General features: G+C 35.9%; 1 protein-coding gene across 2 annotated transcripts; it reads right to left on the bottom strand.

Moving 5' to 3' along the window:
- Nucleotides 1–4505: 4505 nt before the first annotated feature.
- Nucleotides 4506–6312, bottom strand: LOC137959932 (uncharacterized). 2 transcript variants are annotated; one of them, XM_068807357.1, is made up of 6 exons: nucleotides 6000–6310; nucleotides 5513–5588; nucleotides 5353–5409; nucleotides 5033–5077; nucleotides 4898–4954; nucleotides 4506–4811 (listed from the first exon to the last, which is right to left on the bottom strand). In XM_068807357.1, the coding sequence occupies exons 1-6, from the start codon at nucleotides 6197–6199 to the stop codon at nucleotides 4719–4721; spliced, it is 528 nt and encodes a 175-aa protein (XP_068663458.1). In that variant the 5' UTR covers nucleotides 6200–6310; the 3' UTR covers nucleotides 4506–4718. The 2 variants fall into 2 exon arrangements, 1 of the variants encoding a protein (XP_068663458.1); XR_011114091.1 differs by lacking the exon at nucleotides 4506–4811 and having other exon boundaries at nucleotides 4902–4954; nucleotides 5033–5268; nucleotides 6000–6312.
- Between the last annotated feature and the right edge of the window lie 10331 nt (nucleotides 6313–16643).

Below are 16643 nucleotides of genomic sequence, written 5' to 3'. Positions count from 1 at the left end.
AGAAAACCTTACTTATAAAATAATATAATTTTTTAATAAGAATATCTAATTAGAAAAATATTTCCCAAAAACATGAGGCACTAATAATCCCTATATTTCTCACAACTTAGGTCTCAACTCTCTCTGGTTTTCCGCCGAGATGACATGGAGCAAGGGAGCGGCGCTAGCGAGGACCTGTCATCGGGCAGCGGCGACGAAAATAGAGGAGAAGTAATCGAATGAAGAGGAATAAATCAGAGGGAAGGGGATGAAGCGGCCGGCGAGGAGCTATTGACGGGGACAGAGGCGGAAGGGAGGGGCTGAGCGTCCTCCCCCCCACCCCCCCCCCCCCCCTCCCACTCTCGCTCTCGATCTCGCAACTCACGATTTGGCTCGTGAGCTTTCGAGCCGAACCTTGATTCGGTTGAGCTCGGCTCGTTAACTCAAACGAGCCATAGTTGGATCTCGAACTCGAGCCATAGTTGGATCTCGAACCGAGTTCGAGATCCAAGTATATCAATCGAATCGAACCGAGCCGGCTCAGTTCGACGCCACCCCTAATAGCAACTCTCATACTAAAAATGGGAGGGTTTCCTATTCAAGAAATATTCACATCTTGTCAAAAGGGAATAGTTACAAACCTTTTCCTTAGTAGCTACTTTGTTATTTATGTTGACTAGTTCCCTTATTAATTTATAAATTTCATATTCGTAATTATTTCCTAATTTAATAGGTTGTAAGAGAGTTAAGGGATATTTTTGCTACTATATAAAAATGTTAGTTAACCTTAATAAAAACGAGAGAAGTGGAGGATTAGCCATTCCAAATCCACATTAGAAAACACGTTTCCCTCGCATACCTCTCTTTCCCAACATGTATTTGAATTCCAAAATTTCTTATCAACTCTCTCACGTTCGCCACTTGAACTCAACATTACAAACCAACACCAGACGGGTCTATTACACTGGTATCAGAGCGACAACCCAAGGAAGTAATAAAAAGAGCTCTAGAAGACAGTATTGTGGTTCAATGGTCAGTTCTACCCAATAACCGAGTTTTACTCAAAATTTCATTTTTAGAAGGAATTCCCATGGGAATGATCACTAGAAATCGAAGGAGAAACTCAGAGAAGAAAGTTAACAAAACAAGTCTTCAATAAGTAAGTTTTGAAATGGAACATAAAGATGAAATTTTTCTAAAAAAGAGACTTCTCATATATGCCAAGTACCTTTTAACACACCTTAGCCAATTTACAAAGAAAATATTCAAGAGATAATTCTTGAATATGAGAGACTAAGAACTCTAATATTTGGACTTTAGAATGAGGAAACAAGACTTTCTAATTCAAAAATTTCAGACTTTGTCAAAAAAGAATACTAAACTCATATGGGGAAGAACTTCTCTTAAGAAAATTATTGTGAAGAAAGATAAAAAAAAAAAAGTTTTAATGAAGGAAAGATGCTCAGTTGGTAAAATCTTAACTAAAATTTGAAAACAAATAGGAAACTTAGCAACTCAAAAAGAGAAGCAAAAAATTCGGCTTAAATTCAGATTTTTGGCATCCAACAAGATACCTGCATGACCTTTGATTTTTTCAATGTGGATATCTCTCTAGAAATATCAGATTAAGAAAGATTTTTGGGATAGATAGTAGACTCACATAACCTTCTTTTGAAATATAGTTTTCAATATAAATTCTTAGTAATGTTGGTACAAACCATTCAAAAAGTTGAGGTTTTCTACTGCTACATTAAACTTTTCTGCTGCTAGACCTTTACTGTTTCAAATATCAATTTTTCTTTCTAGAAAAATCTGATTTAAATGATTCTATTTCATTTGGAAACTAGACTTAAAAAAATTTCCAATAGTATATAATTTGCTATATGAAACATACGGTAAGAGAGTTAAATATCTAATGAAAATATATGGATTGGGAAAGAAGACTAAAAGAAAAACGAGAAACTCTTTTTTTCCTTTTTCTTCTTCTTCCTCCCTTTTTTCTCCATATTCCCCTTTTTCCATCTCAGATCTTTACCTGATTTGATACCCTGTTGATTTCTACAGTCAACACATAAACCCAAGAGATCTCAAAGGAAGAAAAGAAGAGAAGAACTTTAGCTCTTGGGAGAGAAGGGTGAATAAACCAAGGGAGAGATAGAAGAAGTTTGAATGTTCTACCCCATGCCTTAAGGCTATAATTATAGTTGTGTGAAGGTTATTATAATGACTACAATGCTTTGAAGGTTACATGTTTGAAAAGGAAAAAGACATAAGAGGATATACACCAGCTTGCATAATTACAATTATATGTTATCTCAATGAAACTTCTTCTTATTTACTAGCCATATCTCCCCTACACATGTAGGTCTCTTTTAACATTTTGTATTTCAATTGTATAAAAGTGAATTTGTATCTACTTCCTCATCAACATACTAAGTGTGCCAATTCACATGGTAGATAATAAAGACAACGAAGATGAGTTGGAGGATGAAGTCGAGTACGAGGAAGAAGAAGAAGGAGAAAATAAACCTATGGAAAAAAATGAAAAATAAATGCAATTAGATGACAATGAATCCAAATAACTTTCAATAGTCAACAACTTTTTTATATATGAATGCATTTATTTTGAAGTCTTTCGTGTCCTTTATTAGTAACATTATTGACATTGTAAAAAATAATACAGATCATCTTACATCATGCCTCCTCATCCAGATAGGCTACTACTCCCCTATCTTGCACCATCCAAGGACAGTCCGACAGATTCAGAGGTGCATGATGATGAGCCACTTGGGGAGGATTATCGAGTCCCAAAGACCCAGGGTATTAAAGACTAATCAAAATGTATTTTTTATTTATCATAAATTATTATATGTTTTTTGTTTATTTGTTTAATTCGCATATAGCTTTCGAGCTTATATAGATGCATTGACATCTTCTCCATCCACATCCTTGTTATGCGAGGATGTGGCTCGTCAAAGGGCTCCAGAGTGGATGACATCATGAGAAAGGTAGGAAGGAAGATCCCTAAGGAGTTTAGGGATTTACAAAGGATGACATCGAGGATTTATTGTCCCTCTTCACTCATTAAGTAGGCCTTTATCTATCACAACCACATGGATGCTAGGGTAGAGAAGTTCAAGGCTTACATTGATGATCAGTTATCATTTGGCACTTGTATATCAAGGTAAATATTATAGATTACTCAATTAGATTTTTTTTTCACGTACATATGTTGATAAAATTTGTTGGGTGTTACTCTTTTGATTAAGTATAAATTTGACGTGTAATGCAAAAGGCAAAACAAGGTGCCAATTGACGAGTGTATAAGGGGATGGGTTTAGCTCAGCCACATGTACCCAAGATGCTTGACCATCCTCTTCTCACATGCATCTCGAGGACATGTTGTGTCAAACTCAGGAGTAATCGAGTCAGACTCATGAACTTAGGGATGTACACAGTGAAAATCAAGAGTTTCAATGTGCAACTGAAGTTTATTTATTGCTATCCAAAAGAAAACAAATAGTTACCTGCTTTAGTACAAACAATTTCCCATGCAACAAGAAACGTTGCTATTGACTAAAAATTAGCAGAAAACTTTCAGCCCTAAAATGTAAATTTCAACTGAAAGTTAGAAAACTACAGAACACCTTTATGCATTGAAATACAAATTCCAGTAGAAGTTTATGTGTGTTGCACTCAAAGGAACAGAAACAGGAGTAAAATCTTTATGGGCAGATAGTTTTGCTTAACTTGTCAATCAAGGGTTGAACTTTTTATATCTCCTCATAAATACAGCTAGACAGGACTAAAATATAACATCGATTTCAAAACATATGCAATGAATAGCATTTTTGTCATTGAATTTCAAGCATATATTATTAAATCTTATATCCAACAGCAATGGACACAAATATTGGGAGTGGGGATAAAATGCAGCCTTCCCAGCAATGAAATATTGAATATTAAGATATATTTCAGAATAAATGAATACATAAAATAAATATTTGAGACCCACATAAATACTTGCATGATGTAGATAGTCTTGCTATAGCAAAGTTAGCAAAGAGGACACTACATTGGTAAGAGAAGTCAGACAGGTAAGTCAGAGAGCTTAAAACAATCAATTTTTCAACTTGGTACTTCAAAAAAAAAATATAATTCACCATCCAGTGTAATCAAACATATATGAATGATAGATGCAGCTGCAGGATGGAACCAAAAAAATATGTAATTTCATCCATCTTCTGTAAGATGTTAAAGCATAAAACACATAAAGGCTACATCTTAGGGATCTGACATTCAACAAAAGCAGAAGAACCGCATAAAAGCAATCTCAAAACAGCATGGCAAGTCTCACTCCAGTATATTTACAGAACAACTCGTATATTTCCTGACAAGACAAGTTTGAACATTCTACACAAATCTTAAAACAGCATGCAAGTCTCACTCCAGTACATTTACAGAGCAGCTCATATATTTCCCCACAAACAATTGAAGACAGCAATCTAAGATACACCTATTCAAACTACAATAAGAGATAAATACATTAACGTTGGGAATGTTCTACACAAAAGTTTTTTTTATGGATGAAATACATAATGATAAAGCTGGTATGTCCAGAGAAAAATTAGAAGAAAAACAAGGAAAATGTACAACTTCGATGGCAGAACACCAACTTCAATGTCATGTGTTCCAAGACCCATTTCACTTCCAGTGCCAAAACCAAGCATCTGAGCATTTTAATCATAACTGGCATTCAAGAACTTCAGCAACTCATTCCGATTATTTTCCGCCAGCTTGTCCTCCTTTGACTTCTCAAGCTTCAAGAGTATCTAAGCAAGAAATACGAGGTCACAATACAAATGTTGACCCATTTGACCTCATTGGCTTACAATAAAAACTAGTTTTGAGCTAATACCTTTTTTCCAGAAACAGCACTTCGGCGCACTCCGTCTTCTTTTTGTCGACCTAGAAACTGACAAGTTAACGAAACAGTTAGCTGTAGAACTAGGAGTTAAAGAAGCGACTTACTAACTATTTTGTGTTTAAGAACCTTGGACAGCGGCACAGGATTGCTGCTACTTTCTCTTTGCTCCTTCTATATATCAGCTCCCATAGCCAAGAGAAACCCCCAGCAGAGAAAAAAGAGCCAGAAAGTCAATCAAGCGACATTTCCAGGTTGCAGGCATCAGCTCCAATGTGAAAGAGCCAATCCACAAACAAGCAGCAAATTATATGAGCACCTCGTAAGTGGGCAAATATCGAACAAAAAGGTCTATTATGGTACTTCTAGCATCATTAGACAAGAAATAAAAACGGTACAATCAAGATAAGGAACTAAAATTTAGAATCAGCAAAAAAATAGTAGCCTACCTCTTTGAGCTTGTGCTTGTGTTGTTTGCTCCAATGGCTCTTGCGTTGATTCTTATCCTGGGTCGACATAGAGACCAAATAAAGAAGGCCAAAACGGGTGCAGGATTTGAAGGAAGAAAAAAGCAAACAAAACAACCAAAAGAAACTGAAATGGGTGTACCTTCTTTGACTTGGCATTTTTCTTATGTTTTCTCGGATGATTAGATCGCTCATGTTCACTATCAGAAGGGCTCTCACTACAGAAAAATTAAAGGAGAGCAGGAGATATTAGAAGCCTGTAAGTAAATGATGGGGAAGAAACAAATCCATAAATCCATAAAGCGGTTTCTAAAAGACACCGGGTTTGATGCCTTGGTCAAATGCATCAGCGTAGGAAAAATAGGAACGCGAACCAATTGTCTATTAAAGAATGGCCAAATACTTCCCGGGCCTAATCGAGTTCCATGTCATATACAATAACCACACAATAAAAGGTCATTAGAGAAATTGTGAGGAAATTGAAACTACGCAGTAGGACGTCCATTCAATTGCCAATTAGTAACCCTAAAACAAACTACAGTAAAAGAATTCATAATACAATTTCAACGACATTACAGAGAAACGGCAACAAGTAGAAGAAAAGGACTCCATATATCTAGGCATAAAACCTGTAATAGACACTAGATGAGGAAGATGAAACATCGGAAGCATGGTGTCTTCGCTTCCGCTTCGATGTTTTCCGGTGATTTTTTCGGATCCTTAGGGGGTCTTTCTCCTTGCGTCGACGGCGGCGATCACGATGAGAAGATGTAGACGGAGAAGATTCAGACGAAGAGTTCCCAGAGGAGGAAGAAGATGAAGCCGCCATGGCAGATTTCAGCTGCTCCTGGTTTCGTTCAGCTTCCGTAAAACAAGAGACGATAGAATTAACCCTCGATACGATCCTCCTGCGCGTCCAACCCCAAAGACCTAAAGCTTTCATATGGCCAGGGATGTATTAATATGGAACATCATCGGCTTTGGGCTTCACCGACGGGTAAAAATGTAAAACCTGTGTCCTTTACTCTTTATACGGCTTGCGACAACCGTGGATTTTGCATCGAATAGAATTTGTCCTCTTTGTTCTCCCTTCGTTTTATTTATTATCCATATATAAAAATAATGATAGAGATAAAAATAATTAATATTTGAATTAGAGATAGGACTCATATTGTAGAGTCCTAATCACTTATTATCTCTCTGTGTAATTCTATAAATAATTTATACCTGATCAATAATAATCATAATAATATTATTTATTGTTCATATATTCTATAATAAGAACTTCTTCTTATCATAGAAATTGGGGAAGTTTCTTATCTGCAACCACATACATTAAAAGAAGAAAATAAAGAAAAAAATAGATGAATTAGATCTTTCGCATTTACATTATAGTACATATGCACGTTCAACAACTGATGAGAGTTCTATACCAATCGACTTCTCTATTAGTAAGAACTACTTTACCCCATATTGGTTCACTAATTAAATGACCACCCCAGAATGTCCAACATGTGCAGTCCTACCTACTCGATGAATATAATCTTGCATCAAAGTTTATAAAAATACAGTAAAACATATAGGAATATTGAGTATAAGAATTCATGCTTCAAATTTTGTTATTTTTTTGAGTCACAACTCAATTTGAATATTTCTAGAGGAACCATGGAAATATTCCAAGGTATCCTGAATGCAACGTAAGACTACAACAAAACAATGCCTAAAGACTACAACAAAGCAATGCCTACATTTTCACAACAAGAAGGTATAAAATTGCAACTACCAAATTAACCTTAGAATTACTAGGTATGCCAAAGTTGATGACCGTATCCATAAAAGCAATATCATGCTCTCTACTATCTCTTTGCTTGTTTCAGGAACCAAATGATGTAAATAGAACATAAAAATTGTATTTATGAGTTGAAGCATCAATGAACAATTGGGTGTAACACTAAAAAAAGAGAAAAGACTCCAATATGATTGAGCAATGTATAACATAGAGCTAATAGCGCTCCAGTTAGAAGGTTTTTTTTCTTGTCAATGTTAGTTTCGAGTGGAATGATAACCTACAGCCATCCCATAGTTGTGGGATACACCCTTCTGAAAAAGGTTGGCTAGATAGTATTTGTTATTATTTTTTTCTCACTCAATAAAATCATGCACATAATTGCCAACCTCAAGAAAATCTCTATGTTCATGTTTTCTAGGAGATGATCAAGGATGCAAAAAGAAAACCCTCAAGTCATAGATGATTGTAACGAGGTCTCTTCCTTGATATAATAGACAATATCCACACGAGCACAATCAAGTCAAAAGTTTCCTACGATCTAGATGATAAAATACTTAATTTTCCCCCAATGAACATAAGACAAGAAGCAATAAAGAAGCAACAATGAAGGACGTCATTTACAAGAGAAGAAGGAACGAACAATATCCATAGGAATACAATCAAATCAAAAGTTCCCTACTAGTCTAATGATAGAATACTCAATTTACCCCAAAGAACTTATGACAAGAAGCAAAGAAGAAGCAACGACGAAGGACGTCACTTACGAGTGAAGAAAGAACCCACAATATCCACATGAGCACAATCAAGTCAATTTCCTACTAGTCACATGATCAAATACTCAATTTCCCTCAAGGAACCTAAGACAAAAAGTAAGGAAGAAGCAACAATGAAGGACACCACTTACAAGAGAAGAATGAAGGGCAACACCTAGGAAATTAGCAAGTGATGCATATGCATGAGAGATAAATAGATTGAAGGGTAAAAAGGGGGTTTTGCATGAGGAGACAACTCAAGGGTAAATGTGGAATCTTAAGAGGCTGGTCAAAGAAGTATTACTTTCCTTTTTTTAAAAGGTTTCTAAAGTTTTACTTTCCACTTTTTGAAAGATCTCTAGATATAAGATTTTATTTGATTTATTAGTTTCTTAGGATCTCTCCTTAAATTATGTAATCTTTCCTTGATTTATTTAATTAGAAAATCCTAATTGATGGAGGAGTTTTCCAAATAATGTAATGGGAAAAGTATAAATAGGGGTGTTGACTGATTGATAAATCAATTAGGTTTTTTTTCCAAAATCTGTCTTATCTATCTTTCCCCTTTCCAATTTGTATCCTAACACCTAGGGTGGCATTGAGTCGAACAGAACCCGAACCTACCTATGTTCGAGTTGGGCTTGATTTAAATATTTCAAACTCGAGCTCGAGTTCGAGCTCCAACCTACATTTAAAACTTTACATAAAATACATGTTGAATAAACTATATATAAAATTATACATAAAATTTACATAAAATTGGACATGACCTTTAAATAAAATGGGGCATGACCTCTATACAAAAACCCTGCATAAAGTTGTCTACGCACTCTACATCAAATTATTCATAAACACTGCATAAAATTATACATAAACCTTATTCAATAATCAAACACAAAAACATCATTGAAATATCAATATCAATTTACAATCACCTAAATAAAAACTATACATCTAGTATAAATTTATAAACTCTAACTCTTTCTCTTCGTGCTAAAAAACAATATAAGAAGTCCCCGTTCGCATGAGGAAAATCTCCACCTATGAAAAAAACAAAAGAATAAAACTTATTATTGTCAGAAAAAAAATTATTCTTCCACTACTAATTACTTAAAATACTAAAAAATATTAAATTACCAAGATGAGAAAAAAGATGAAAAATCAACCTTATTAAAGCAACCACCCTTCTAAATCCTTGCCAATTCTCATACCACTCTGGTTAGTTGTTCTTCCTCTCGCCAGACAAGTTAGTTATACATCCGACCTTACTAGACCAGACCCTCCTCTTGCTAGCCGACTTCTTATAGGCTGATGAGAAATGGAACTGTCTCTTTCTTGTGAACACTAATCATAAGTGGCAAAAGCCGCCTCCATCTTAATTTCTTGTCCATAAGCTCTCCGCACGACTGTCATCATTCTGAATTTCTTTTTATACACTGGTGCATCTGATTGCCCCTAAGACACTGATGGACAAACGCCTTTGGCTATCACCCGAATTTGTTGATTCACAACGATTATACTAACCAGCTCGCAAAGCATGTGACAAAAAAAAAAAAACAATGTGCACTTCAACGTGACACCCAACGACCTACGTGGAAGACAACAATACCCCTTTGTTCTTTTTTTTTCCGTCGTTGATTCTCGGTTTCCCGATCGAGCCCCATGACTCTCCATCGCCCTTCCCAAATAACCTCTTTTTGTGACCATCTTCTTCTCCATATCCAGCCATGGTGCCATCTATCATCTCCTCCATTGCAAAGATAGAAAAGGAAGAGATAGAAACGACATTGCATATCAGAAAGCTACAAGATTCAGATTAAACTAAGAAACAAAAGAGATGAAAATGAAACTACATATCAAAAGGTATTAAACCATCACACCTTTAGTAGGAGCAAAGAATCTCACTAAAAAAAAAAAAAAAAAAACACCTTTGACAAAATTAAAGCAAAAAGAATGCATAATGACGAGATTGCACAGAGAAACCTGAGCAAAAAAAAAAAAACAGTAAGTCTTTGAAGCATGAAAAGCCCCAAAAATCTTTAGACGATCATTTCCTTTCCAACGTGCAGGAATCTCCATGGCTGATTTCACCTCCTCTCCTCTACTAGAAGCATAAACCTTGTTGTAAGGGAGGATAGAGTGTCTACTTGGGAGGATGTTGTCGTGGCTGCCGAAAACCCTGTTCCTGACTGCTGTTTAGAGTGGAGAGGAAAGGTTTTAGGCCTTCGGTCCCCGATCCTGATGATGAAGTGTCTACTTAAGAGGAGATTGGGAGGTTGTCGATGTGGCCATCGAAAGCCTTGTTCCCCACTGCTATCTGGAGTGGAGAGGAAAGGTTTCGGGCTTTTGGCATTTTCGGTCCCTGGTCCCGACTCTCGTTTAAGTAAATGAGTCTGTTCGTGAGCTCGTGAATCGAACCAACCCTCGTTCAGGTTCAAATTGTTTACTTAAATGAGAATTCGAGATCGGGTTTTTTGAATTGAACCAAGCCAAGCTCGAGCTATTAACGAACCAGCTTGGTTCGATGCCACCCCTACTAACACTTCTCATCTCTTTTCTCCTCTCTTCTTCTCTCTACTCCTTCTATCTCTCACTCTATCCCCCTCTCTTCCTCTACCTTACTTATTTCTTCTTCCTTTCTCTCTTATTCCTCTTAACCTCTCTCTTTTAATTTTACCTTAAACTATTAAGGAAAGATAAAGGCCTTTTACAAGAGGGTTTTGTCAATTGGTATTAGAGTAGTCCTTTTCTAGGACTTTTGCCATTTCTACCGTTAATCGAATACAAGATCAGTTTGGTTAGACTATATATATGACGATTTATCAAATTATCTCCTTCATAAGAAACATATTTTTATGTGACATTATTGCACTTGGATAAAAGATATTCAGGTATAGTTTCAGAGGAAACAAGTTCAAGTCAATTTGATCTCTCTGTAAAAAGATCTCTTTTAGAGTCAACTAGGATCTTGCTGCTAAATAAAGCAAATCTAACAACTAGAAAAATTCAAGGTGAGAACTTTACATGTCAAATTATATACCAAATTAAAGATCTTCGAGTCTACTTTTCTGGAGCAACTAGTCGTTTGGTATTCTGAACTATGTTGTGTGAGATATCACCATCAAAAGACATAAAAATTAGTCCTACCCAAACTTTCTTCTTGCTTCCTTAAGTTCATTCGATCTAGCTCTCCTTTTTGCTTCCCCCCATTTCCTCATACTCCACATGTTTCACCCCATTCTTGAGTCCCATTAGGGCAACACCCATCTACAAAAAAAAAGAAGAGAAGAAAACCATAGCTCTTCCGTTTAAAAGAAACAAACTCCTCCCTCTTATTTTCTCTCTCAACCTCTTCAACTTATCTCCCAATTTTTTTTCAACCGAATCCACGACCCTAGACCTTACTAAATGGCATCCCACCCCCTAAACACTCTCTCCCTTCTCTAAAATAACCAAAAAAAAAAAACATAGTGATCTTAAGATGCATAAAATGACAACAACAACAACATGAGGTTGTTGCCACAAGTTTAGTCCATTGTTTGGGCAAAAAGATCATTCGTTTGGAAGAAAAAATTCAACACCTAACAAACATGTTTCAATCTTTCATGGAAGCAAGGAATGCAAGGCCTCCTCCCCCTGCTCAACAAAAAAAGAACCATGAAACCTCAACAAAATTTATTTTTGGTAAGCTTTCTTGTTCACCACCACAAAATTTTTCCAAACCAACTTCCATCATATTTTTTCCCCACCAAAAGTTTTCTTCAAAATGTTACCCCACTCAACTTCCTCAAGCCACCTCTCCACCAAGCCAAAATTACCACCCAACAACCCAATCTTATTTCTATTCCTCTGTTCCAGCCACCACACCACTTATCCACCACATCCATACTTTTACACCCAACCATGAAATCCCATCCTATCCTTCTAAAATTTTACCATACCAACTTAATCAATTCCATACACTACCCATATGCCACACTACCCACCTCAATGCCACACTCACCAAAACCTACCCCACGATCCAAAACACTTATTAATACTTCCACTCTCAATTTAGACCTCCGCTAAACCAACTCACGAAACCAATATTCACACTACATCTCAAGAAAACAACCATCGCTATTTTCATCTTCGCCCCAACTTATACGGATCACCAATACCTTATCCGCATACAACCCACCCAACTCCCTCATATTCTCCATCTATATCAGCCATTGCCTCTCCTCCCCAAACAAATCCTCTCCACCAAGCTACTCATCTAGTTATCCTCCCCCTATAACTCACCTATTCCTTTCACATATTACGTCCCTATTTCTCAACTCAACCCCAAATCAAGTCACTTTCCAAAACCAAACTTTAACCAGTCCCAACAAGAATGTTCTCACTCATACCAACAACCGAATACTCACTCTCATGCACCAGTTCTGTATCACAGACCCTCCCATTTGACACAACCAAGACTAAAATGTTGTCACTCTAAGAGAAGTTTGGTTGCACCGAGATTTGGCTCCTAATCTCAACAAGCACAAGCTTAACATAACACAACAACAAAAGCAAAACGAACACAATAAATACACAACTTGGGAGATTGAAGACAAATTCTTACAATCGTTTCTCAATACTTCAACCTTGAGGTCAAGGTTAATCTTCCGAGAGAGGTAGAATGATAAAATCTAAATTTATGTAAAAGCACACATATACCAAGCTAGGAGAGTGGTACAAAATTTTAATTTGGGGATGTATATATTTTTAAAAAGTCTAAGAGATACCACCTTAAGGGTAAAGTGGTAATTCAATTTTATATTTTTAGAAAATCTACGGACACCACTTTGTGGTATTCTTGTAATTTGGGGACCATTTTAAAAAGGAAAAATGCACTCTCCATCACACTCCGTGTTGTTATGATAGAAGAGATTGCCAACCCTTTAGTCATTTTCAAAAGCATTGAGTTTGATATGCTACTAGATTACACATAACGCTTGGTACAAAGGACCAAGCCAAAATTGATGGGAACTTAAAGATATCTTCTTCCAATAGTTCCTCATTCTTCAACCTTGAGAACTAGGTTGGTCTCCAAGGGGGTTGGAATGATAGAATATTCAAGTTCTTGCAAAAAACGCAAGACAAGAAACAAAAAGGAAAGATGTCTCTTACAAGAGAAGAAGGTAGGGCGGCACTGAAATTAGCACATGCATGAGAGACTTGGAGCTTGTAGGGTAAAGGGGGAGGGGGTGTTTTGCTTGAGAAGACAGTTCAAAGGAAAATGTGGAATCTCAAGAGGCTGGTCAAAGAAGTCTCACTTTACTTTTCTTAAAAGATCTCTATAAGCTTTACTTCCCTCTTTTTGAAAGATCTCTAGATATACAATTTTATTAGATTTAAAATTTTTCCTTAAATTATGCATTTTTCCTTGATTTATGTAATTAGGGAATTCTAATTGATTGGGAAATTTCCAAAATATTGCAATGAGAAAAGTATATATAGGGGTGTTAGCTAAATGAAAAATTAGTCAAACATTTTCTAAAAATTTATTGTCTCTCTTTCCTCTCTCCACTTCATTCTCTACTACCTCTCATCTCTTTTCTCCTCTTTTCTTCTCTCTTTCCTTCTAGCTCTCACTCTACCTCTCTTCCTCTATTTTACTTCTCTCTTCTTCCCTTCTCTCTTATTCCAATCCTTGTAACCTCTCTTTCAACTCTTCCTTGAACTTTTAAGAAAATATAAGGACCTTACGCAAATGGGTTATTATCATCAGAGTAGGTTGAACTTTAAATTCCCAATATTGTTATGCAAAATCACTTAGTTGTTGACTCAAGTGAAGTCTACATTTTTTATGATATGGGCATACCATCTCAAATCAGATGTTATAAGCACTAGCTTAGCACCAAATGGCTGCGACAAATTTATGTGCCAACTTTTCCAAAAAAACCAAGTTTTCTTTGCTTAAGTTAGAAGACAAGGTTTCAATATCCATTTCTAATTTCAGAGCCATACCTTTCAGATGAAGCTAAGGCCGATTGGTGCGGATTTGGCCGGGATCTGGTGGGTCAAACTCGTCAAAACCAGATCTGGTTGCCCAATGATCCCAAAGGCTTTATCTTGGTTCCTGATCTAGGATTCAAATAGAAGATGGATTGAACCAAATTCCCCTGATGAGGCCTAAATTCACATTAGTTCTCCTTTTTCTTATACATTAAAAATAGAAGTCATTTAATAAATTATCAATATAAATTAATAATATATTAAATTTACTTACAATAAAAGTTGTTTAATTTTGGTTCAAAGTTGGATTATAATGTTAAGAGTTCTATCTGAAGAATATTACAGTTCTTCATCCACTGATGGTTATCTTAATGTTCAAATCAAAGCACAAAAATTGGAATTTGATTAATATCCACTGTAGCCAGAATTTCTCGCCCCCTCTAAATGAAGAAACTACAAATAGCAAAGTAGAGTCCACTTTAATACTTACAGAGTACTAAGCAGCCAATACCTGAGTCATTTGACCACTTATCGGAATGGCATTCAATCCAAGTTGTCGTAGTATTAGTGACAACAACTTTGTTGCTTCACATGTATGGTGAAGACCATCGTTGTAGTTCTAAACATCTCACTAAGAATACATAGAAGATAACAATCCTGAGTATGCAGATTCAGAAGAGTACATAAATACTACAGTGGCAACTAATGAGGGAAAACTTTCTTAGAGTACAATGGAAGGAAAACAACCTTATGTTTCCCTGGGACCAACTTAAACTGCTGCTTAAGTTTACCAATAGTTGAATATTTTGTGGTTGCCTCAAGTTGGAAGTATCAAAGATTTTGAAGATTACAACTCTCACTTAGAGATACACAAATAAATAAATAAATAAGAACAAAAGATTGGTTTTCAATCTACCTTCATAGAGTTCTTTGGGCATGCTCACTGTAGCTTGCTCACTTATGACATCACGAGTACTAGTTATTCAACATCTTTCTCAAAATAATTCTTAATGAAAAAGTGTCCAGGTATGCTTCAAAACATAAGTAGCATGAATCATCCACTATCATAGTTGAATTTGATAATAGGTTTGAAAAATCTGATATTTGGGTGAAAAATAAGAGAAATAAGAGAAGAAGAGCTTGGAGAGGAGCAACTGTTGTTGCCTTGGAGTACATGCCTAAAAAGGATGCCCCTTTTTCTTTTAATTAGGGGTTTGATTTTTACATAAAAAAAATACCCCTCATAACATAAACTTACATATCTACTAAAATATACCCCTAAAATGAATGAAAAATTAACTATAGGCATATGAAGACATTGCCTACCTAACATACATCATATAAGATAAAAACATAATATCTAATAACCCTTGCTTGTCACGGAAGGATACATGTTCACGTCTTCCCAATGGTTTGGTAAACATATCCCCCAACTGGTCTGAAGATTTTACATATGGAGTTACCACCTTTTCTTGCATAATCACATCTCTAATAAAATGACAAGCAATCTCTATATATTTAGTTCTCTCGTGGACTACAGGGTTGCTTGCAATAAATATGGTTGTTTGATTATAGCACTTCATGACCATAGGACTTGGTAATTAGAAACCAAATTTAAGAAGAACATATTTAATCCACATAAACTCACTAACTGTGTGAGCAATTACTCGATATTCAGCCTTTGTACTAGATCTAATCACAACTATCTATTTTTTTCTTTTCTCGCTTACCTGGTAGGGAGTTTAGTTAGTTGGTTGGATGGGTATTATAGTACCTTTTCTATCTCTTGCCCGATCAAATAGGGGGTTGTCTAGTTGGATAACCTTCTTCTTATGACCTTGTCATCTTCTTTTCTCTTTCTTCCTTTATTGGGCTAGCCCTTGGGACATTCGAGCAAATAGACTATAATAGTGGTTCTTCTCTCTCTAGTTTGGTTAGAAGACTTTCTAACCTTTATTGTCTTGGCCAGTTGGATAGATGGCTTTACTCCGTGCTGTTAGATGGTCTTGCCTTACTTACTATACTGGACTCTCTTGTGCAGCGGGACAGTGCTGATAGGCTGTTCAACCTGTGTGCTTTCTAGCATGAGTTGATTATTTTCATTTTTACATGGGCTATTTGGATGGACCTTGGTTGGTCGAATTGTTATGCTACTACAAATTTCCTTTTTGATATGCAAGACATACTTAATGTACATCATTAGTAAAATTTTAAATGTAATTAAAAACTATATAAACTCAAGCTCATGAATAATGGTGAAAGTGACTCTAATTTTTCTCTTTCTTTTTTAGCATAGCTCCCTTATGTAGCCTTAAGGGTATTTTAGTCTTTATGTAGTTACATATAAATAATAATGAGGAGGCCTAATGAGACACAATACCCAAATTTCTTTGGGCATGCTCTTTGATGAACTCCTTTATTCTTCCTCTTTCTTCTCTTCTTCTTGTTAGTGCTTCTACCCTTTGTTTTTAAAGGGTCTAACACATACTTAACTCTCATTTAATCTAGTTAATCGCAGTCTAAAGTTCAAGGTATTAGGGTAGGCTGACTAAGGGACATTTATAGATCAAAATTCAAGCTTAAGCTAACTCAAAAAAATAATCGGGAAGAAGAAATACTCGAAGGAGGAGAACTCTAGTAAGAGGATATTTTATTGTAGTAGTTCTTCAAGGTTTAAATCTGCGTAGGGTTTTTGACTTGATTCAAGCATGGAGCTCTAAGATTAGTGGCTCCACAACGTCGACTATGGG

This window comes from Aristolochia californica, unplaced genomic scaffold (assembly GCF_029961685.1).
Source record: "Aristolochia californica isolate CCGP_79_NKW_82.1479 unplaced genomic scaffold, dmAriCali1.0.hap1 SCAF_3, whole genome shotgun sequence".
Lineage (NCBI taxonomy): Eukaryota > Viridiplantae > Streptophyta > Magnoliopsida > Piperales > Aristolochiaceae > Aristolochia > Aristolochia californica.
The sequence above is the reverse complement of the archived record's forward strand: the minus strand, read 5'-3'. Positions and strand labels throughout refer to the sequence as shown.

Coding starts and splice junctions, on each gene's coding strand:
- LOC137959932 (XM_068807357.1), bottom strand. CDS start 6,199: ATGGCGGCTTCATCTTCTTCCTCCTCTGGGAACTCTTCGTCTGAATCT. Junction 5,589..5,999: donor TCATCTAGTGTCTATTACAG/GTTTTATGCCTA, acceptor ATTTTTCTGTAG/TGAGAGCCCTTCTGATAGTG. Junction 4,812..4,897: donor GTGCTGTTTCTGGAAAAAAG/GTATTAGCTCAA, acceptor TTTCTTGCTTAG/ATACTCTTGAAGCTTGAGAA.